The 25,398-nt window shown below is 40.4% G+C and overlaps 1 protein-coding gene across 1 annotated transcript in view; it reads right to left on the bottom strand.

Moving 5' to 3' along the window:
- MYH9 (myosin heavy chain 9) overlaps positions 1-25,398 on the bottom strand; it is a 74,199-nt gene that overhangs the window by 40,911 nt on the left and 7,890 nt on the right. Inside the window, exons 2-4 of the mRNA XM_074871275.1 lie at positions 17,171-17,523; positions 11,339-11,495; positions 1,097-1,124 (exon numbers count right to left, since the gene is read on the bottom strand). Coding sequence (XP_074727376.1) covers positions 1,097-1,124; positions 11,339-11,495; positions 17,171-17,503 — 518 coding nt within the window. The 5' untranslated portion in view covers positions 17,504-17,523. The remainder of the gene's footprint in view (positions 1-1,096; positions 1,125-11,338; positions 11,496-17,170; positions 17,524-25,398) is intronic.

The following is a 25,398-nucleotide window of genomic DNA, read 5'->3' as shown; positions in this document are numbered from 1 at the left end:
CCGGCACCGTTTAACATCTTTGTTGGCGACACAGACGGTGGGATTGAGTGCACTCTCAGCAAGTTTGTCAACAGCACAAAGCTGTGTGGTGCGGTTGACACGCTGTAGGGAAGGGATGTGCCACTCAGAGGGACCTCGGCAGACTTAAGAGGTGGGCCTGTGCAAACCTCATGAAGTTCAAGGTCCTGCACATGGGTCGAGGCAACCCCAAGCACAAATACAGGCTGGGCAAAGAGTGGATTGAGAGCAGCCCTACAGAGAAGGACTTTGGGGTAGCAGTGCGTGGAAACTGAATAAGCCATCAATGTGCGCTCGCAGTCCAGAAAGCCAACTGTATCCTAGGCTGCATCAAGAGAAGTGTGGCCAGCAGGCCGAGGGAGGTGATTCTTCCCCTCTACTCTGCTCTCATGAGACCCCACCTGGAGTACTGTGTTCAGATCTGGTGCCCCCAACATAAGGACATGGACCTGCTTGAGCGGGTCCAGAGGAGGCCACAAAGATGATCAGGGGTCTGGAGCACCTCCCTTATGAGAACAGGCTGAGAGAGTTGGGGTTGTTCAGCCTGGAGAAGAGAAGGCTCCAGGGAGACCTTATAGTGGCCTTCCAGTACTTAAAGGGGGCCTACAGGAAAGATGAGGAGGGACTCTTGATCAGGGAGTGTAGTGATAGGACGAGGGGTAATGGTTTTAAACTGAAAGAGGTATATTTAGATTAGATATAATGAAGAAATTCTTTACTGTGAGGGCGGTGAGACACTGCAACAAATTGCTCAGAGAGGTTGTGGATGTGTTCCTGGAAGTGTTCAAGGCCGGGCTGGACGGTGCTTTGAGAAACCTGGTCTAGTGGAAGGTGTCCCTGCCCATGGCAGGGAGGGCAGAACTAGATGATCTTTAAGGTCCCTTCCAACCCAAACTATTCTGTGATTCTATGATTAAATATATATTGGAAGAATTGTAGTGGGACCTTCCTTGACTCTCCATTATTACCTGATTTACTGAGCCTACCCCCAGCATTTACAATTAAGACAGTCCTCCAATCAAGAATTTAAATACACAGACTTTGACAACCAGACAAGCTGACAGCTGTAAATACTCACGTGCAAAGGATGGACTGATCCTCTCGATCTAGAATAAAATTTAAAAAAAGTAGTCAGACTAAGACTCTAAAATTAAAATTCTGTGATGTAATGAAATCAACACCAGAAACAAAACCAAGAACTAGTAAAACTCTGACAAGCATCTTCAGAAATATGGCCAGGAAACCCTTCTCCAGCAACAGACCCCAACCTCCCACCATATGCCAAAGTATAACGGCACCATAGCAATTTAGTTCTCTTCATCCAGAAAAAACATTGTTTACATTACAATTTTTCTACAAACAATACAGAAGTCTCCCACTGAACATTTCTTTATCACAGAGCTACAGTTTGATGTATATCTACTTGTTCTTCAGCCCTCTCCCCCCTATTATACTGGGCCCATACTGACTTACAAAAGTTATCAGCAGAGCAATGGAAATGGAAGGGGGAGGAGGGCCTAATACATCAGAGACTTTCATCCCCAAAACAAACACTGGAAGCTCAGTGAGAAATTTTTGTTACTTGTTTTGTACAGAATAGACTTGAAAACTACAAGACTGAGCAGCGGCCTAAGTCCTATACAGCTAATTTGTTGTGGCACCATCCCTTATTGTATTAATACAGCAGCTGGTAACAGTAGAAACCTTTTCTTTTTCATGCTGACATACCAGTAGACACACTAATTCCTGGGTTCAATTCATAGCTGTGGATGACAGTATCTTTCCAGATACAGAACTTACTTCACCCAGCCTATCCACCACTATCTTCTCCCACATCTTTAACCTCCTTTCAGCTTTCACCTATGATTCCACTTCCTCATACGCAGTCCCGACTAGTCCTTCCACCATGCCTTCATCCCACTACTCCACCACTTCTGTATGAACACATTCCCCTGATTCTGCCTTGGTTTCACCTTTCATCCACTTCTCCACCCTGTGCCTGCCCCCCAGTCTGCAACCCATTCCTCCCCCATGCCACCAGGAACCAGCTGGAAGCACTGGGCAGACTGGAGAGAGTGCCTGTGCCTACACCACAACAGCCTTTGTAGCTTATAGCAATCACAGGGGCAGTGAGACCTGTTCAGGCACAGAACAGACTTGGGCACAGAAGGTCATTCACAGACAGTCCACAAGAGCTATTGTGGCACTTACAGAACAGACTGTGTCACCAAACTCAACATCTCCATTAGTTTTTAAGTTACCTATTTGGCTGTGTTTTCTAGGGTTTATTTTAGCTGTTTGGGGGGTTTTTTTTGATTAAGATCAAGACCAGAGGACTATCAAATCATCCAGTCTGAGAACTCCAGTAACACAGCAGTTAGATTTCATCCAGTTATTGTCATTCTTTCCTTTTTGCATGCTGAGCCCCAACTTTGTGTTGCGCTGAAGTCTGATCTCTAAAGTGAGATAAAGCAAGCCGCAAACATCCATGAGAGTATACAATTCACTGGATTGCTCTAATAATTTATTTCAGCAATTAGTAACCTTCATCGCTACGTTTATGAATGTGACTGTCTCCATATTTTAGCTAGTGGTTCTTTCTGTTCCTTTCTCCAGTAGTACCCAAGTGCACTCAGTATTCTCCCCACCAGAGAGTACTTAGACAATATAATTGAGTCATCATTCAAGTTGTTTTACTGAGCTGTAATTAGGGAAGGCTTTATAGTCAGATAGAGTTCAGGTACCTGAAACCACTGTCTATACCCTTAAACACTGCTGCTGCAAGTGAATTTAGCATTGCAGTCCTAACATCATGAATGCCATATTCATCAAGAAAAACTCCTATAAACTCAGTTTACAAAGAGAGAGAAGTATATCTAGCCTTTGGACACGTTTTCATGGAATAAGTAAACCAGGTAGACCTACCAAATTTGAGATTCTATCTTTTCTTAAATGATTCTCAAACCAATAATGAAAACATTAGGTTCACGTGCTACAGATAGGCAACTCCTGCTCTTAAACTTTTTTACTGGAAACTGATTGTATGCAGATGAGCACAAAAAAATAGAGGAAAATAATCTGCTTTATCCCTGTTAATACTGTTGCCAGAAAGAGCTGATCAGCCCTAGGACTGGAAGAAACCAAGCTGAAGAAAATCACGCAAATACTTTTGGCACAGCAAATTCTTAAGCATTCAAAAACAGATACTGCAGCTTTACTAGCATTGCATATTCATTTTTTTCAGGTTCTGAATTTTATTCATTGCCTTTAAGATACGCACCCCTTTTGCTGAGGGACAGGCTAAGACTAGATGTTAGACAGCTCTGAAGGCCCCACCCATTCAAGGTTCCCAGTGGGTCAAGGGCTCAGCAGGCACAGCCAGCCCTCTTCATGACTGGGCATTTTGGGGGTGGATCAGGGGAATCACTAATGACTCATTTACGGATTGCCTAAGGAAATGTATTCTTTCGTAGTCAGATACCTGGGTGCAATTCTATCACAAAGCAGCTATGTGCCTCCAAATAACATCTGACTTTGGAAAGCTTGACTATAAACAAGCAGCCCACTTGTCCTAGAAAAGGTTATGCTCAACATTCAGGTACCACATAGGCTTTTCTAAGAGACCAATTTGAGAGAAAGAAAGAAAAAAAAAAAAGATAACCCTAAGGAAAGTGCTTCCTTATTCCTGGTAGCCAGCTCTGGTCTTGGACTTATGCACTGGGGCTCCTCAAACTGGAGCCCCAACTGGAGCTGAAACACGGAGCCCCAAGCACCTGAATAGCACATGCCTTCCCATTCCCTCTCCTCCAGGAGAAGATCCTTATCCCAGCAAAAAACATTGGTAAGAGAGAGATAAACCAGCTGCTCCATAGAAAAAGAGACTATCAACATCAGATAATACTAAGAAGCTCTTTGGCACTGAACACTTTTTGATTGTGACAAGTTTTGTCACACTTAGTTGAGAAGCTCTTTTCGAGCCTCATTCCAATGAGGCAAGGTAGCAACAGCACCCTGGAGTGACCCGAGGAGGTCCCAAAGGGATTTTTCCACACCTTAACACAGCAAGGTGTTGAAAGGTGCTCAGGCAGGAAAAAGTCACAGGCAGTGTTCAAAATCCTCTCGGGCACTACATTTTCCTCCCCCAACATACTTTCCTGGTGGCCCGCTGCAGCTGCGTTAGTCACCTCTGCTTTAAGCCAGCAGGAACAGTACCTGCAAGTGCAGGCAAGTCACCGGCAGCTCACAGACAGGGCCATAAAAGGCAACATTCCTGTTTGCAATCCGGGGGAAATTCTTTCCCAGGACTGCACAGCAGCAGCCATTGGGATAGTTGGAATTCTTCTAATTGTGTACAGACAGACAACTCAAATAATGTGTTGAGCAACAGGAAACTGGAGCCGACCAAAAGGCCACATACAAAAGCATACCTCTCAGATACACTTCCAATTAAGAATTGCTTTAAATGCCCATATTCATTCTCCTTACAATACTGACCTGTGCCATCAAGAATCAGAATTCAGTTGCCCAGACAAGAGGCCACCTCCACTGCCTTTTTTTTTTAAAGAATCATTCAACATGGGCATACTTCACAACTTCAGTCAGCACTTGCCTTTACTCCATTGTCAGTTGTGCAAGCAACCTACTCAGCAAAAGAGAATGTGCTGGGTACCATAAACTCAGTTGCTTATAATAACACAACCAAGGAACGCCTGATTAAAAGAAATCTGCATCTGCTTTTCAATCCTAAACAGAGTCACTTACTAAAAACAATCCAGAATAACAACTCATTAGTTAATGATAGCAACAGTTCTGTATTTCAGACCAGATGGCAAGGAAAGCTTTTTGTCTAGGCTCTTCTTTAGCTCTTATCACCACAGTATTCAAGTGATCATAAGAAGCAGCAGCCTCAAGCATCCAGAAATTCAGGAAGTAAAGCATCCTTCAAATTTAAGCTATACAGCAGTATGGTATAATAAGATCAGTAGATTAGTTTTACTATATAAAAAACATAATATCCAACTCATTCTTGACTTTCTTCAGTCCAAAAATAAAAGACCACATTTTAGACTGCTTCCAGGACCTGGGGCATACATTAAAAACTTAATTAAACCAAAATTTCTTTTCACAAGAGAGACATCTTGTACATAAAGTGTCCTCAGCCAAATATTCTACTGCAAAACAACAAATCTGAATAAATATTGAACTGCTGTGGTCACATATATTGGCATAATTGGCAAATTAATAGAGCTCCAAACTCTTGAATTTTGTTTTTAGATGTTTTGGGATGGAAGAAGAAAATAGTTGGAAGGCTAGAAGAGAACATGCAATTTAAGCTCTACATCTCAGTTACAGAACATCCTAGCAGGCCTTTATCACCCACTTCCTCTGCATGAGTGACTCCAGTTTCAAGCCTGTTCATCTCCATAAAAGGAGAAGTAATATAGCATTCACACAATGGTGACATCATCTCTCCAGCTAAGAGGAAGTGTAGCTGAAAGGCAAAGGCTTGGCTTGCAGTCCCCTGCCTATAGCTGACTCATTAAGGCCAAAAGCTTAACCATAGCTAGATGGTACCACCCACCTCCTAACCACGGTGCGTCTGGCAGAAATGAGCAGCCTGGCCCTCTAGGTCTCCATTACTATACTGCTCCCCTAGCATCGCGGCGAATGCCTGGAGCCCAACCTAAGCAACTGGCTGGCTGACCAAGTTAGAGAGTTGACCTAAAAGCAAGAATTAGTCTTAAATACATTTAAGTGCTTCAACCATGCAGTAGTTTCAGTGCCTCAGTCCCTCCTTGAACTGACCTCAACATAATCTTACAACCAATGTCCTTCCCTCAGGGCTCTAACACAGGAGGAACCCCAAGCACTTGACACACTGTGCTTCTCTGAACAACACCACTGGCATAAAATCTAATCAAATATGTTCACTGTGGTGCTTTAACCTACATGCTGGTTTGAGGAGGATCAAAAACACTCCAGGGAAACATCAGAACAGAGCCTGAGAACATGTTTTTGCATTATCATTTAAGGAATGCATTATACAGAAGTTTCAAAGTGCTAATAACTGATCATCAAGTAAAAAAAAAAAAATTAAAACAAGGACAAACATAGCATATCCAAGACAGCTCTCAACAACAGAGCTTCAAGATGTAAAAAAGGAGAAAAATCACTTGAGTTGGCAGGAACACTCCAATGCCAAGATTCAGCTTCGCATTATCTGAAGTTTGAGGACAGTCATGAGGAGAAAAGTAAGTTTCATTTAAAAAAATGAAATTTATGCTACTGGGTCAAATGCAAACATTTATTTCCCCAAGCCATTTTTGGACTTGAGCCCATACCCCTTTCTCTAGCATTCCTTAACTGAATCTGAAGAGAGCAAAACAGGAAAACAAGTTAGGCTGTAATTTTAGGTTACACAAATGTTTATGAAGTTCTGACAGGAAAGAAAAACTGGTATACAGCCTGCAAAAGCTCAAGCAGCTCATGATACTAAAACAGTGAACTGCAGGGAGACTGACAGCAAGGGCTGAACCATTACATAAACGACTGCCAGAGAGCTCCTGCTCTGGTTTACAGGAATGAAGCAAAAAGGGTGTGGTAACTACTAAAAAACAAGTGGGCAACAGACTCTTTTTTAGCTCCTTGTTCTATTGAAAACCACATTTCGAGACACAGATTTTGAGAGCTGCATTTAGAAATCTCAAGTAATTCAAAGCATGTAAACATTTCTTAAAAAAATCAGAAACTATATACATGTTTTCTTGCCATTTATATACAAACATGATCAAAATTAACATCCTCCATAGTTAGTATCCAAACTTAACATTGCCCTTTGCATCAGAAATTTGGACAAATCTTGGAAACAAACTAGTGAAACCACAGGCTATATTCTTTTGGGTTTAGTGGAAACAGAACTTCACCTTTACATGCAATTTGAAAGAGACATCTGTGCCACTACATAACTGAACAGCTCTGTCAACCAAATATCCCTGAATTGGTAAGCACACACATATTATTGTCTAGAAAATAAAGGTGCACTTTAGGACAGTGCAATAGACACTGCAGCACAGAAGACCGATGCTAGGAAACAAGCCGAAAAAGAAGATTTGAGACCAAGGAAGTTAAACCAGAAGTTTTCTGCTAGCTCGGAAACTTAAGAAATATGTAAACATCCAAGACTTACAAATAAACCACTTCAAGGTCATGTTCTATAGAAGCAGATCTGGAGGACTGGTTCTTGTAAAAATGACAACTGGGCCTGAGGTGCACGTGAAGATCTACAACAGCAAGTGATTTGTCTTACAATAGCTAACACTGTTTTCTCCCTTAATGTAACAAGGCCAATAAAAATAATGAAGTTATTACACTTCAGAACTTTATATTTTAAATGCCAAACCCAGAGACTACCTAACTCACAAGTGAATACCAGCAAGATGCTGGCTGCACAGGCTCCTTTGCAGACAAATCCATCAAGGTCAACAAGGGTTTAATCACTGCACAATGATTTTAAGAGTTTTGTTCAGTGAACCGTTAGGAGCCCTACACTAATATGCATAGAAACTGGATGAGAAAGGAGATGGAGTACATTCATTAGCAATGTGCCATCTATTCCCTCTCCTACTGCTCTCTTAGTTGAACAGTTTGAACTTTGGAGACCAGAATAACCATACTGATCTAGCCTATTACACAAGTTTCAGACACTAGCATTCTAACAGCCACCATGCTCCAGACACCAATGGAAGTTCTAACTTCTATCAGTATTTGACATAGAAAATTCCCTACATGTGTTCCAAATGGACAAACAGGTGCTCTTTAAAAACTTTAAAATACGTTTTTCTAAATAGATCCCTGAAGGTGAATAACATATCTCTTCAGTGTACAACTGTTGCATTTGAATAATGATTTGTTTGCTCAAAACACCACTCCACTTGCAGGCACTGTCCTTCAATCATCAGCACCAGAAGAGTAATTTTTCTGAAAGCAGTCGGACCTGAGGCTTCTGGCATCGATTACCCAGGAAACAGGAATATCAAGACAAATGTTGTTTTCTCCAAAACCAAAAATGTTACACTTTTTCCAGAGTTCTGCTCTTGAAGCACAGGAAGTCTGTCCAAGCACCATGCAGCAAAATAATATTTTTATCTCATTTCTGAGTCTTAATGTCTTGGGTCGGAGAAAGGAGGAAAAAAGAAAAAAAAGTCACTTTGAACACATTCTCCTTCATGTTATTGCTTCAGGGAAGTACTTCTGGTGAAATCTAACAAAAAGTAGTTTAACCTCCTGGAATATATAAATGCCACACAACACTTGTGAATGGAGTAACCAGGGTAGACACAAAAAGAGGACCAAGTCCACCCATAGTCCATCAGCACAGATGGCTGAAAAGGGTTAAACAGTTTCTGGATTAGCAGAGGTTGGAATAGAGTTCTCATCTTCCTCTCCCTTCCCAACTCCTTTCCTAATGAAAGCCCCTTTGAATGGCCTGTTTATTAGAATACCATAAATTGACTGAAAACAACAACAACAAAAAAATCAGAGTCCAAATCAACATGCGAGGCTTTTCCACTCTGTCGGCTTAAGAGATAAGTATACCCCAGGCTGACAGAAGTCAGAATCAACAGCTTGCTATCCTTCTCCAGACCATAAAGGATTCCGGGTCTTCAGGGCTCTGAAAGTAACCTAGGGAAGACAGCCTAAATGCCTCGGGCTCATGTGGAGCATCAGACCCTTTCATCTTCTATTCTCTGTACAGATTCCTGCCATACCACTGGCTGCTGCACCAGGCCTCCCCCACGGCTAAGCAAAACTGAGGAAGTGGAATAGGAATGTTGCTTTCCATTGCCCTAGAGGCTAGACAGGACCAGAGACAGTGCAACCTACTCACCTTCACTCCCAGTAGCAGACATCAGAATGTGACTGTTACCCTTTGCAATAAGGAAATAAGGCAGTAAATAACCCTGAAACGATCTCTAAGGGTTCTTCCTAGCACACATACACACATGTGAAGCAACACGCACACAAGAAGCTTTCCAAACCTAGTTAAGCAGGTCAAAGCAGGCTAGTTCAAAAGTTAACTGGGAATCATATTCACATCCAACAAGCATTCCAAAAAGTCAGTGACAAGGTATCTCAAACCAGGCAAAGAAGAGCTAGAGTAAACCCCTAGACTGTCAATACTGCTGAGAGCATTGCATAGCTAGAATTGTTGTGGGAAAGGTAAACACTCCAGCAGAACTCATAGCAAGTTCCCTGTGCTAGGAAAACAGAGGCGGGGCTGCCATTCTTCAGCTTTGTACACCAAAGCAATTCAAGTCTGGGATTTCTGATTTTTCCACATCTCTCAAGCAGTGGTCTGACAGAGACACCTTCTCTTTTCAAAAGGAAAGAAGATATCCATGTAGATTAATCACTAGCTCTGAACCACCATCAGACCAGGGAAGGTCACCTGTCCCTTGTTGCAACACTGCAGCTGTCTGGATATCCACTGCCACATACTGATATATCTCGAAGGGATGAAGGACAAGATGCATGCACGTGCAGTTCCAAATGGTTTAACTATTGTCTATAGAAGGAAAAGGACTTATTCAGTGTCCTTACAACAATAACAATGAAACTGTTTCTGATTCTACATAGGAAAGACTTCTTTTTAGGTAACAGTAACTCTGGTAGGATTAAGTCAATAGCTTGTTTAAGAAAAATATGTTAGTACTTGAGCTGACAACGAGTGGGCAAGGGAAAGAAGGAAGTAATAAAGGAAGTGAAATAGTGGTAAGAGGTTTATGGATAACCATACTGGCACATATAGTGTAGGCAGTGCATCTGTCCTTGTCCTTCATGGCAGATCCAGTCTTTGTCTGAAGGAAGTGAGGTCCTATATAGGTCCAGGTTCACAGGTTCTTTCCTCTGGATATAGCATTCCTTTCAGACTAACACATCAGTAGTATAGCTGTATTTCTTCAAGAGCTGCCACATCTTCAACACATTCAGTACCCTGCCACCAGTCCACTGCTGCATGTCTGTATGGTTCACCCCTCCCCACCCAAGGCTTTTACAAATATAGTTTAATTGAATCATCATGTTAGCTCTCTCATGTGCTGTGCTTTGCATGGCACCACACTTCAGCAACCTCTCTCAGCATCCTCCACACGTAAAATTTGTTTAAAGCCACTAACACAGGTAAGAAGAAGGAATTTTTCTTGCTTTCTTGCCACTCTGGGCAACCATATTGTTATAGTCCTCCTATACTTGGAGGTGCAAGTGGCAGTGAGGGCAGGGGAAAAGTAGAACTCTTTAAAACTGAGTCCAATTAGGATTTTAAAGCATGGTTTTATTATATCTGGCCTCTATTCAAAAAAGTGAGGTTAATGACAAAACCTATGAGAGACAAACACCTTAATCATTGCTAGTCATCAGAAAATAAAGAGTAATCAAATTCATACAAGCCATACCAAATCAAACTGTCCGTTATATCCTTTAAACCCTACAAAGCATGCCTCTTCGTATAACCCAGCTACAAACAGGAAGAAAAGCACAAAACATCTCCATACCAGAACACTCTCCAAGCATTCCAAACACAAGCACTGACTGTGAAAGACCTCCTCTCAGAAGGGGGGATATGCACAGGATAGAGCTCCACATTGAAAAGTCCTCAAGTGACAAACAAGCAACGGGTAATATATATGGTTCTTTACTTCTCATTTGTATACATAAGGGGAAAAAAATAGGTCTATCTGCTTGCTTTCTTTTATTCTAGGAAAAGCCAACAGATGTATTCAATATTGCCTGATAGTAAAGTTTTATTCTTAACAGAATAGGAATGTAACCAACAACAAATGATCAGTAAAACTACCACTGACCCTCACACTTCAAAAGGCCGGTTATACTAAGTTTGTCTCACCCAACCAGACTGTATAACTGTTTTTTAGAAGCTTTTAACAAAAGTATTTATCAACCAATACACATACTCGCCCACCTACAGCTATCGTTCCATAGGCTCATTCCCGAGAGGGAAAGTTCACCACCTCAGTTCTCCCTGCCTGCTTCTCTGAACCTCATACATTCACACAGTCTGCTCTTTACATCAAGTTTAGCTCTTGCCAGACTCTTTGAAAAGTTCTTCAATCCACTAGACCAGGGGAGAAAGCTATTCACCTGAACAACAAAAGCTGGTACCACATTGGTGTCAGTCCTCTGTAAGCAAGGACAGAGGGGGCAACAATACCTTTTGATAGCAGTGAATTGTTGTTCTCCTACAGCGTTTTGACTGCAACCTTGATTTGTGATTTCAACAGGAGTCATTATCTCAGTCAGCACTCACCTTGCATCATACTCCTGTAGGCTGTGTCTGTGATGGCATAGATATGAGGGGGCATCTCATGTCTCTTTTTGCCTTTGTACATCTCCACTATTTCTTCTGAGTATATGGGCAGGTTCTTGTAAGGATTGATTACCACGCAGAACAGGCCTGAGTAGGTCTGGAAAAAAACACCCCAGCAAATAAAGACAGGAATTTAAAATATTGTATACTTGCACATTTTAACAGTATATTACTTGGAAAAACAAAACAAGCAGTCATTTTTTAAATGCATCTTCCAGTGATGCCATGTGGGATGCTTCCCACTAAGCAATATTAGAATCTGAGCAACAGCTGAAGTCGTATCAGCTTGACTAGTAGTCAACCTTTCCAAGTATGCACAGAGCATCAGTGACATTAGTCACACTGTTAACAAACTAGACTGCTCCCTGGCTCATAACAGTCCACTAAGACTGCCTTTTCTTCCTTTCAAAGTTCCTGTATTCATTATAGGAATTCCTATAGTTCATTTCATTATATAAGGTAGGTGCTCAGCTCTTAGAAACATGCATTTTATTATGTTCTAGCTCATGTTTGCTATGGATTTATCCAGCAACTGATCAGCTACAACATAATAAAACTTCAAGTTACTAAAAGAAAAATAAGACCAGTGTACTCCCTAGAGGTTTTCAAGACCACTGGACTAGGCTGAATTCAGTGTTGACCCTGCACTGAATAGGAAGTTGGATTAGATGGCCTCCTAAAGACCCTTCCAGCCTGAACACTTTCATAGTTTATAATGTAACAAGTATAACTAGAACTAGATTCAAAACTGTAAGGTCATTAATGTAGTATAGTTCTGAACTAGTCAATATAGAAAGCAGTTCTAAAGTTTTCCATGCTCAGCAACATTTGCCGAAGTTTACTTCTAATTCATCTCAAATGGTTCATTCATTGGTCTGTGACAGCAAACCTCGATTTCTCAATTGGTTTCCACTGGCTGAAATTCTACAGTTCTAATGGAATACAACTGTCAAAATACTTGTAGTGAAAATATTAAGCTGCTTAAAAGAAAAAAAAAAATCTTTGAGATCTGAAAACCAAAAGATACCCTAACAAACATTTTACTTGCAAAGGGAACAGGAGGACCAGAGACTTCTTAAGTATTTCCTAGATATTTTAAGAATAGCATTCCAAGCCTTGCTCCTGGGGTTTAGAGCTACCCTAGGGAACTGATAGTTCCCTATCAGTTTTAGAGACAGCTGTTTGAAACATCTGGAGAGGAGTAGCTTTCTACAGCAGCTTGCAGTGCTACCAGAAGAGAGTAAATTTAGCACTTTTTTTTCCCATTGCTTCCATCTCTTCTATTGTTTGCTCCATGAAGAGTGCTTCATAGTGGTAAAGAGTTCTCCACAATGAGCACAGAGAGTACTTAATCAGATTTAGCCTCTTTACCTAAAGGTAAGGATTAGACTACAGTGATTAGAAGGGTGAAAGTAGCGTCTACTACACAGTTTACAATCTTATATCCAAATTTTCTACGTGCTGGCTTACCATTAAGTAATTAGCCCACTCATATGCAGTAGATTCAGATACAACCTTCACCCTATGTCCCCCAGAAAGCAAAATTTTTATAGGTATTTAAAGTTCCTTTTCCATACCCCAGTATAAACTGTCAGGATACGTTTCCAGACCTACTTTTTAAAAATTTTATTTTTTATTTAATATTTGAGGAATATTTGAATAGCTTACAGAAAATACTAAATCTCTTTCCAAAGTGGGAAACGATGAAAGTTGGCTAAAAGCCTTTGCACGTAGGACTTCTAAAGTTCCAGGAAGCTAACCTTCAGGGAGACACTCTAGTCAGGTTAGGTTTGAGGTAGTGCTTGAAAGGAACAGTTTAAGGACTCTGCAGAAACCAGCTTGGCAATACTAGTTCCTTTTGCCTCAGCCTTAGTTCTCCATCATGCCAGACAGTACTTGTTCAGCACAGAAGAGCTGCTGAAAGACTGGGTCATGCTTTCCTGACCTTTGACTACACTAGTGGAAGACAAAGTAGGACCAAGAGGTAGAAAGGAGTGGACTCAAGAGTGGTACGTTCACAGTACATGTAATACACCTTTTCCTTATACTGGCATGGATATAATTGACATTGGAATCAACTAAACTGTTAGAAGAAAAGCTTAATTTTATCGGAGTTCTGGAAAACAAATAAACAAAAGCCCTCTAGGCTGCCAGTTCCAGTTGTCTGCATTAGCAACCATCTTGCCTCAAATCCCATGGCAGCAGGAACATGCACGTAGTAATCAAAAGAAGATGCCCTATATGGTCCCTGTTCACCCCCACAACAAAACTGTAACACGTGCCACAGACCAAACCTACCTCTCCTTTGAAGATGTTAATAAAGCTAAATGCCTGTTTGCTGCTTCTGGGGGATAAAAAGTGAGAGCAAAAGTGGCAGCAAGCACTGTGGTAATATTCCACAAGGAACGTAAAGTTTTCTTGTCTATATTTGTGTGACTTTTTATGGCCATGTTTGCTGACAAATTAGAACTATTGCTTTTCAAGTAAGAATATTGTAAAGGTCTGAAGCTGGGCTAAACCAGTCTTACGGATGAGAGCAGTGGTTTAGAAAACGGAAGACATTAATTTCAATTAGGGTGATGAAGCCATGAACGAGGTATGCAGGAACAAGCTATCACCTTCTTCCAGCATTCTGGTTGCCAGGAGAAATACCTAAGGGAAGTTTCCTTGCAATATAATGATCTCAGACAGATGTGTGAGGTGATATTTTTGTCTAATAAAGAGAGGCAACTAATCATGGCTGGGATAGGCAACTATGAGACCACTATATGCCACAACTACTGGTCAAGCACACTGACAGAGTTTTATATAAGAAACAAGTTGAATATACTGAGCAGAAGCTGCCAGCCCTAGCACAGAGAAGACAAGAGTCATCTTCATCTTGTTAAAGTACAAGTAAAGACTTACATGCATAAATCCCTGAATTGAACCCAAGGCTCCAATTGAAAGGCTAATCTATTATAAGCATAGCTGGCTTGGAAATCTGTACTTTGTTTCAGACATTACTATCTCAAAATAGAATTCTGGCATTACCTTTTGCTAACAATTTCAAGTGACACAAGGGCCAAACTGGAACTAGCTTTATTTTTCTAACTGCTAAACTAGCTATGAAGAGCTGAAAGGACCATCTGCATCATGGCACAAAGCCGACAGCATCAGAAAGTTTATTTTCCAGCAACTGTTAACTTCAGCGAAGTAACTGGAACACGTAAGGTTGAGTTTTGAGTTTCACACTGAATACAAAACAATGCAGTTCAGGTAAGCAACAGAGAAGCTGAAAATTATCTTCTGATAAAGCATTCTGGATAGAAAGGGTTAATATGAAAGACAGGCTATCAGCCAGTCACCTCAGTGAAAAACCAATCAGCACATCCCCCAGAAGCAGCAAATTGGTGTCAGACTCAAGCTCTTAGTTCTTGAAATGTTTGACACCTCCTGCTTAAAATTTGTCTGCACAAGCCATAAGATTTCCCCCTTCCTTTTGTAGGATGGGTAGACAAAAAAAATAAAGTTTAAATTAAAAAAGAGAAGAAAAAAGCCACAAAACCACACAGCCCTGCTGGCAAAGGAGAGAGAAAGGACAAAAGCAAAACTAAATTAGGCTTATGATCTTTCCAGAGACATTTATGCTAGACATACATTGCGTGTATTCTCTTTCTTCAAGAGGATTAATGATCAACTAACAGCCACTCCGATGAAAGTATTTTAAGCCTTCCCATTAATCTCCTGACTTGCTGAGAACTGCTGACAGGTGAGATCAGTCCATTTCACAAGTGCACAGAAAGACAGTTTTGGCAAGACTAAGATTCTGTAACAGAGAATTACTATGCCAGGTTTGCTTGGGTGAAGGGCGTGGGGATTTTTTAATACTTCTTACAATCCAATTAGAAGAACTCAATTTATTACAGCCACAGACTATGTCTGAAATTTCAGAGGATATCTTGCAAGATATATGAAACAGCCCATTGCATAGTGTGCGACAAGACTTTGAGATGCTGTTGAATTATTTTCAACAACTTATTACATAACCTAGCAATGCTTCCTGTTCTAAAAATGCTACACGTGATCTTGAACATCCTATTTCATCTCAATACCAAGATTCTTCCCTCTGAGAATACATTCTGATCAATAGTCAAAAAAGTTACTGACTACACAGAGTAATTAACTGCATCAACCTCTAACCACATTAGCTCTCAAAATTTTGACATCAGACAGTGGGAGTCAAACTAAATTTATATCAGCTTTGCATCCTTCAGATGTTCTCTAATAGTCTCTGCAACAGCAGTCTATACGCTTTCGTGCCACTCCAGAAGAGCAGTGGTGACAGCACTAGCCAGAGTCAAGAGTTTCTAGGTCGTATTCATGCTGCTTAACTTAGAAGGCAACAGTTCACAAAGGTTTCTACGCAAGGTGGATAGCTAGGGTGAATTCCTGCTATGTGGTGTCTTAGATACCACCAGCCCCTGTTAGGGCAGAAGAGATCATCTATTGCTTGCCACATAAGATGACTACATAAAAGACTATATCCCTGTGGGTATGACAAAGTAGTAAGCATTCAAAAAAACCTGAAACATACAGACAGATATTGCAAAGAGGTTTTACTTACATTGTCTTTTCCATTTGACAAGAGAGGCAACTTTTGGGTTTTGAGAGCACAAAAAGTGTAGGGAGGGGAAATCTAGACAGACTTTCTTCAAGGACTGTATTAATATATGTTTATGTGTTAAATTTATTCTTTAATACATTTTATTTTAATAGATCTTCTAATCTACTGTGAAGATGATTTCATAGTGCCTAAAAATATTCAACATCCTGCATTTCTACATCCCTCAGGATTCCATCTCAGGCAGTCCCATTTTAATTCTGTAAGCAGAGGCTAGTCTGAGAATAAATAAACCAAGAAACACTGTTTTAACCAGTCACGGCACCCAAATTTTACATTACCGCCGAGTTTAATAATTCGTTCTATGGCTGCAGAGTATTAAGTAGAGGCTATCATGACCAACATCTGCTAGCTAAACAGAGGCCACGTGAAGAGGAAAATCAGAAAGGAACTGAAGAACCAGGTCAAGGTTCCAAATTCTCCTTCCCACCTTTCCCTGTTTATTGCTTTTGGTATTCAGTGAAGTAATTGCTGCATGCTTCGTTGGGTATGACTGTTGATCCCATAAATGCTATCTTTGTCACTTCCACAGCAATAAGAAGCAGGATTCTCTGCTCTTGTCCATTTTGGGGTGGAAAGAAAAGGATATATTTCCTATCTGTAAGCACATGCAGGTAGATATGTGCCTTCTCTAGTAGGACACTCTGAGATCCAGAATTTTTATAACACAAAAAGCTTGGCATTAACACTCATTCCCTCCCTTCTGAAGCTCCAGATGTGGGAAAGTGCAATTCAGATGTTAGGTGTATTAGGATTGTGTTTTTATTGTTATTTGGTTCAGTTCAGATCCTGTTTACCACTTTCCAATTGCTCTCACTTCTTGATAAAAGAAAGTTAAATGGCATTCAAAACATCCTGCAAATGAAGACATTAAAATGTTAAAGACAGATTGTACCATAGCATACCCTGAAAGCTTCAACATTAACTAGAGGGGGATTGCCATAGTTTAGTGAAAAAAATTTGAGTAGAGGGAAGAAGCTGTCACATGACAGTTGCGTATAAGGGCAATGAAAGGTTAACATACACATTTTAGAAGCAAAGTGGTTACAGTAAGTTCACATACTATGTAATTATCGTGGAGCCTTACCCCAACAGACAAGATTACTTACATAGATCAGTCCCGAGTAGTATCTCTCCTTCAAGTTGTGAAGTACAGAAGCCTCATTCAGGCATGTCAGCTCCGCCATATCTTCCACTTTAGAGAATTTGGGGGGGTTCATCTTCTGGATATCATCCTTATTTACTTTCACTTTCTTCCCATTCTCTGCCAGTTCCACAATGGCCTCATCTCCTACTTCTTCCTTCAGGCTAGCTGCTTCAAACCCATTCTTCTCTGAGGGAACCCATACCAGCTTCTTAGCTGCCCAGTCAGCCTGAGTCAAGGGGTTATTAATGATGTTTTTGTCCACATAAAGGTACTTATCTGCATCTCTTTGCGACATTGTGTTTTAGAATTGGGGACCTGTGAAAAGAAGGGGGGGGGGGGGGGGGAAGATATTTTTAAAGCTTCAAGTTGCCTTGCTAATTCCTAGAGACAGACAGGCACATGCTAAGTACTCTGAGGCCCTGGTCATCAGAGCATACCTCCCCCTCCTTTAGTTTCATGTTAGTAAGCACTGGTAAGTTGTCAAACTTCCAATAAGGTCAAGGTTTGCTTGCCAAGAGGATGAAAAAAAAAAAACAAACAACAAAACAACCACGAAACCAAAGTAGCAAGCAGTTAAAAAAACCCACTACAACAAAACACTGACCATTAAGCATTTGGAAACCATTATTTAGGAGAAAAGAGAAAGTACATTAAAGCGGCAAGCATCAAACAATTTGTAAGATATGTCAATACTCATAGCATCAGATACTGCGGCAGTAACGTTCAGGTCAAGATCAGCCCTTCACTGCTCTACTTGGTAAAGATATTAACTCAGAAATACAATCATAAATGTTTAATCAACACTTACTTCCTATCTCCTTGTTCTGATAAGCTACAAATCAAATACCACAACTTCTTAGAAATGCCACATACCAGTTTAGACAATACATGAGACACACTTTGCTTCTAAAAGACATCATCAGTAATTTGAGGACACCAGTTAAGACAAACATTAGATACTTTCCATCACCAGCTTAGTAGAAACACCCAGCACACCAGTTTATCTTTTTTCTAGATAATGTTCAGTACCAAAATACCTCCAAGACAGTAACAGAATAAACCTGTGGTCAGGAAGTTTTACAGCCAAAAATCCTCTATTGGGATCCTTCCATGAAGCTGTGGTCAGGTAGAGAAGAGAGTACCGTCCCTACATGAGGGAGATTTAGGCAGCATGCTCAGAAAATGGCACCCTAGATTTAGTGTTTCATCAAAACCAGAACACTACCACCAGGGATTTTTCCAGTTTATAAGACAGCAATTTTATTGGTGCCATTCAGAAATCTTTTCAATCAGAATAAAGGACTGCATGCGTCAAGGCTCATTAACCATGTAACAGCAGCCTCTTTACAAAGTCCCATGAACATTACTTCTTGGATCCTTCCTCACAAAGATACCAGTGTCCTCAATATATGTTTTTCATAACTTGCATAGAAGCTAGAGCTCTTTACCACCAAAAGAACAGGAAATGAAAATACCAATATTCATGTCATGAAAGGCTGTCAATATCTACAGGAAAAACTTTTCTACAGAACATACCCACATTTACAAACCAATGTGCAAATCAAATAGGTGAAGTCTAGACTGTAGATACCGCAGACAAAAAGGTACTGAGAGCAGGACAGAAGCAGTTCAACTCCCAAAATATGCATGAGACCAACGATAGATGTTGAGTCCTAGCATTAGCAAGGAGTGAACGAAGCCAGAAAAACATCAGCTGTAATAATGATGGGCACAGATGCCCACACCAGCCATTTGCAAGCATGTAGGGAAATTCCTTTCAACAAATGTATCCCTGTAGGTGGCATGCAACTTTGTGCCAGAGACTGTATGGATAGCTGTACTCTTATATATAATCGCTTCCTTCAGCTTGAGTTTAAAATCTTTGTCTTATGCCTTACAGGATATGCCAAGCAGCTATTCCACACTTTACCTCATCTTTCCTTCCCCACAAGGTCACTGACACTTCCACCACAATTACTGCAATGCTGATTCTCAGAGCAACTCCTCCTCCCTGGTTTTCCATATTTTTATTGAAAATCCAAGATTTTAGTGGGTACATGATGAAGGGATTTGTTGCAGAGATAAGATGTAGCAATCAGTAGACTGCCGTGACAAATCTGAGCTGTCAAGAGAGCTCCAGGACCATCCTATAACAGCTAGCCTGACAGAGTATGTAGGAAATAGAGAAGACTAACAATTGAACAAAAGATATTGAGATTCTATGACATTGCAGAGTATCATCTGCAAGTTGTGGTCAAAGGGTTAAAAAAAAAAAAAAGGGAGTGGAGGGAAGGAGGGGAAAAGGCAAAAAAAAAAAATTCAATTGTGTTCAGAGTTGTATCAGGTTTGGCAAGGCAACAGCTGTGCTCTACCCTCCATTATACAGTTTCCTGCCGATGCAACTCCCAGAATCTAACCAGTTGCCTTTTTTGGCTATAATCAGGCAGGACACAGAGGCAGTATGCTTCAGCTAAATTCAGTTTCATCATTTCCTCAGGAATCCTAAGTAACCAGCCATCTGAAGTGTCCTACATTACACTGAAACATATTCCTGACTTCCTTACTGTTACAGTACATGCATTCAATATTCAATACACCTTGGAGATTTATTCTGGGGTAAAGAGTGATTATTTTTGGATAAGAAATACGTAAGACCACAAGAAATCTTTCAAGGGGTATCCCCAGCCAGTTCTAGTTCTTCTGAAGAGAACTAAGGAAAGAAAATAGAAGTTAATCAAATTCCTCACAGGAGGAAAACCCTGAATTATCTTGCATACAGCAAGACTGCATTCTTCAGCCAGTAAGGCATCATTCTATAGCATCTATCTCTTTTTATTGTCAGGACTGAAAACCACAACTTTCACAGTAAGAAGAGAAATAGCCTAACATGGGTATTCTAAAACCTCACCAAACACTAAGTTTTTTATGCCAGTAATACCAATTAGTGAGGAGATTCAAAGATGGTCTGTACCTCAAACTTTAAACAGACTTGAAAATTACCCTATTGCATGGCAGCAGCAAACAGTCTTACTATCACCATCTCAAACTAGATTTCATATGCTCCAGAACAGAATCATCAGGTACTAGAACTAAAAAAATGGAGGATCATGCTAAGATAACATGGTATTAGTGCTATTCTCAAGGCTGACTTCTAACCCACAGGGCCTCTAAACTAGCAATACCACAAAACCAACCATTAATTTGCCTTCTCCACAAGAACAGTACCAGAGGAATCAGATTCAGCAAGTTCCATCTTATGGGTCTGAAACTTATATTCCTAGCTTACGCTGATTTTCACTGGGCATTTCTAAAAAACCCTTATGTGGTCAAGGAAGTAAGCACAGTAAGCTCTTGCAGCCTTACAGCAACTTGCAATGAGTGCAAGTTATTACCATTTTAGGAGCAAACTAGGAAGCAATTTGTTTGAATTTTGGGTGTAGATAATTATGTGGGGCAAGGACATTTACGTTCACATGGCTACCATGCAACTGTCAGATGAGAATACCGTTAACAGTATTCTTTTTGATGCAACACCAGTCTATAGGTAAAAAGACCAAAGAACACAGAAGGAAGACAGACCATCCTTGTTTTGAGTTTAAATGCCTCCTTCCTAGTATTGTTTCCAAAAATGAAATACTACAGTCATTTCCCTGTTAACCCAGTATGTTCCTTTATTGTGGTTCATAGCAGTCTGAAGAACAGGCTAGTCAAACATTGCTTGTTTTCCATTATTTCAGGTGCCAAAAGACATTCTTTTGCCCTTTAACTAACTACACAGTTGTCACAAAGATGCCACACAGTTACAGATGAAGGCAAAGAGATCTCTACAGTCGTGAATAGGATGGGACCAAGACATTAATAACATGTAGTCCAACCTTAAAAAAAAAAGTCAAGAACCCTTTGCATACGTATTTCCCTGCAGATTCTTTTGACATGAACAAATTAAGCACTGGCTTTAAGTTAAGATGCCATGCATTCCCTTTGAACTAGGCAGAACTACCCAAAACTCTCATTTGAATACAGTCATATGGACATAAGTTTGCCTTAGTCTCCTACAATTCCATAGCTTTAAGGCTTGAGTTATGAGACACTTCACACACTCCTTTCCCTACTTAAAGCATCAAGTGCTTCCCAAAAACTTGAAAACAAACATCTTGTCTGGCTCAGAAGTGTCTAAAAGACGCCTTTGCTATAAGGTTCCTTTCTTTCAATTAGAGTGTTTTGCAACTGCTAAAAGCACAGAACATTATCTGTTTGCAATTTAATTTTCCAGAACTATTTGTATTTCCCCCCCACCCCCAATGTTTACTCTGTCAGCAGCCACAGAATTGTTTCTGGGACTGAGCTACTGCTCAATAAGATGAGCTTGGGCTATGCTAAACTATTGAGGTAATGCTGAAGTAGAAATAAAATTAATATATTCAGAAGAACATTAATGGCAACAGTTAAAGCATCACACTTACCAACAAGTATTAGAGCACTAGCTAGGCAAGGAAAGCACTTCTAGTTTGAGTTATCAAAACTGCCATTAAAGTAGGGATGCTTGCACTGTTCATTTTAGCAAAAATGCATTACTACACTGGAACAGAGAGCTTTAATCACAAACCATTTCCCTACTTTAATTAATTATGAGAAGTTTGTGAAATACTGGGCTATAGAGAACATAAAATAGCCAGCTACATGTACTGTATAGTTGCTGATTCAGATTACCATTTCAGAACTTTGCTATAAGACTGAGCCTGCATGAAAAGGGACGTATGTGGGTAATTACCAGTTTTCTTCTGCTTCATATCCACTAGCAAGGCACTGTTATAAAAACTTTCTGTGATTTCACATGAAATGATCCCCCCACATGGTTTGTCTAGTGGCCTTTATACTACCAGTGCAAAGAAGAACTACCCTAAAGATCAGGGTGACAAAAAGAATGAACAATAAATAGCAAACACATTTAGACTAAAACAAATTAATTTCCCTTTCTTTATACAGTTCACATTTCAGGAACACAATTCTCATGTCATTTTCCAAACTGGCTTACCTTTAGCAGGTTGTGAGAGAATGGCATAAAAGACAAAAGGCCCTTTCACAGAGCAAAAGTAATGTATGCCATTTCTACAGGCAAGACAAGACTTCTACTCTAGAAAATTACACCACTACTGGTCACTTACAGGCCTTTTTCACTTACAACTAAATTGTCCTCAGTGAAGAAACTTGATTGTTAATACACAGCATTTAAAAAATAATCTGACTTTGAGAGAAGCTAATGATTCAAACTAAGTTTGGTCAGTAACATTCATTTAATGGGAATCCTTGTTAAGCATACAATCTGAACAGCTAATACTTGCATTATTTTTGCAAACTCAACTATTTCACTTTCCCCAGCCAGCTGAATACAGTTTATCAAATCAACAGAAACAGTTGCATTAAGTGTAGCTAGAAAGCACAGTAAGCAGACTTTAGTGGCCAAATTGCCTACAGTCTGGCAACACAGACTGACACCATTAAAAAACAAAACCTAACCCACCAAAAAACCCTCCCTATAATTCCCTTGTATTCACTAAGAAACTGTTCGGATCTCATCTGTTTAGTACATACTAGGCTGACACTTCACACCTCCATGTGCCAGGATGTTTAAGGGAAAGAAAACTTCTAAGTTTGTTAGCACAAACTGCTCCAATTTGTAAGTAACACCTATATAAAAACTAAAGTCTGAATCACTAAGGGTAAGCAGGGAAGAGGAGAGAAGGGAAGGGGAAGAGCTGGCAGGAGGCTGAACTGACATACTGGTTATATCTGCTCATTTCTCAAGTTCAGTATATTGTGACACACCAGTGCTTGATGCTTCAGACTGAACTCAAGAATCATGAATTTCAGTTATCCCACTAGAGAATACAACATCAGGCAAGTACACGAGTTTGCAATTAATACTCCCTCACAGATAGCCCCTCAAGCTGAAGGCATTCAGCTACACTTACCCTTTTTGCTCAGAATGCTGTGCTGCCACAGACTCATTTCTTCTAGTTCAGCTTTATTTGGGATTCATAATGATTGCTATTAGGCTTACTTAGTTCACTGCTTTCCTCTCTAGTCAGTCTGACGCACACAATGCATTGTTGAAAGATTTATTTCACAACTGGAATGCAGATTGCTGGCAATTATTGTTGCATATTCAGTTTGACTGTAGTGCTGCCCAGACTTGCCAGCTACCATGTTTATTACTGTAAGTTAAACTCAAGGTAGAGCACTAAAGCGCCTTCTCTGTATGCACAGGGCTCCAAGAATCAAGAAGGAGGAATCTAATTATCTAATGTATAAATGATACCTGTATTACACAACAGTGATCTACTGACCAGACTACAAGGCAGAAAAAAAGTTGAATGGTATTCTGTATCTTTCAGGTGGCCTAAAGGTACCTGGCATGCATCCTCAGCACAATGAACATGGAAGAAATGTTTCTCCGTTTCTACGTGTCCAGCCCTCTTCATCAGCTGTCAAGCACCACTTTCTGGTATGTATGAAGCAGCACTTGCATATTTTACTGTAACAGCTGACACAGGAGGTTTGCTCTAAAGCTGGGATTTTCCATGGAAAATTAGAAAGGCCACAAAGCCACATACAAGTAAGACACTGTCCTTACATGCCACTTACTAGCTACCTTTTCTCTCCACTGAGTTCAAATGAATGGCAAGATTAGGAGAACAGAAGCTACAAGCACAGCACATGTAGACATAAATTAACACCAACCTGAAGAGGCTAGTTCTGGGTACCAAAGAGTGAAAACAGGATAGTGCAGGCTTCACCACAGGCTATAGAAGCACAGAAACGATTTTGGGCAACCACACTGCATACCGTAAAGAAATTAACCACTACAGGTTATGGGCAAATATGGCCAGGCATAGCTTCCCTAAGTTAAAGCTAGGGAAATTATGCTTGCCCCTACTTTAATTGCACCTTCTCAGTTCATTAAGACACAAAGACACATTACCATGTACATGGCACCAATAAAATTAATCAGTCTATAAAGCCTGTGCACATTGTTTAAACACACCAAACACTGGTTTAGGGATGGGGAGACTAGCCTTCTGTTCATTTCAAGTCCAGTCTTTAGCATGACAAAGCTAGGCTGGCTGCCACCCAACCCCATTCACTTTGAATAAATATTCGAAGTTTACAATCCTGCATAATACACTTTCTGCAACTGTTGTTTCTCATTAGTGTGCGTACAGTACATGCCTTCTCAGCAGAGGAGAGAATTCCTCTTCCAGAGACAGTGTGCCCACAAGGAAAACATTCCAGGGGGAGAACACATTCTTCGTGACCACTCAGCAAAGTAATCCCACTTAAGGAGACAGCTGTAGTTCAAAAAACTGCAGCCCATCCCTGCTGTTCAAGCTGTTTTGCTGGAAGACTTGTTTTCAGTAGGCATAATGAACTGCCAAAGTTCTGATCCAGCATGCAAAATTCCCTACAGTCATTGCATGAGAGAGAGAAGAAAAGCTTGGAAAGTTTCAGCCTGTCCTTATTATCTCAGGGTCACATTTCATCCCTTTCCTAATATTCTGATTTAAGGCTAGAAAGGTATCTGCCAAGAACTCTGTGGGGCACTGAAGTGTAAGGTAGCTCTTCCAACACACAGTTCTGTATCAATTAGCACTCTGTATCATCTCTGTCAGCTCCAGGTTTTATTTCATCACAAAAGGGAACAAGGAATAAAACAATTACACCTAAATATAGGGAAGAAAAGTACAGTTCTGGTTCACTCTTTTAGAGACAAATACTTAGCATGTATGTGGCTAAGATAAATTCACCTTACAGGAGCAATTATTCTTGCTTACGTTAACTGAGAAATTGCTTTGATCTCAACATCAATAATACTAATTTTCTTCCAGCTCATATTGGAAAGAACGAAGAATCAGTGCAAATACGTATGGCGAACCCTTTTAAAAAAGATTATTTGTACATTGCAGCACGGAACCAAGCTTCTCTAGACACTTACAGCTCAACCTACTGTGCCAAACTACGACCGTGTACTAACAGCTTTCTGCTATATCTCATATTTTTATTCTTGTTTCAAATAGTTCTGCTCCACCATTAACAGCAGCTATGGGGATGGTAGGCAAAAACCCTAGCAGAGAAGTCTACCACCTTTACAGGGTCCAAGTTTGATTCTCAACTCTTCTAGGTATACATACC

This window comes from Strix uralensis, chromosome 5 (assembly GCF_047716275.1).
Source record: "Strix uralensis isolate ZFMK-TIS-50842 chromosome 5, bStrUra1, whole genome shotgun sequence".
Classification (NCBI taxonomy): Eukaryota; Metazoa; Chordata; class Aves; order Strigiformes; family Strigidae; genus Strix; species Strix uralensis.
Note: the sequence above shows the minus strand (reverse complement) of the source record. Positions and strands in the feature narration are given on the sequence as shown.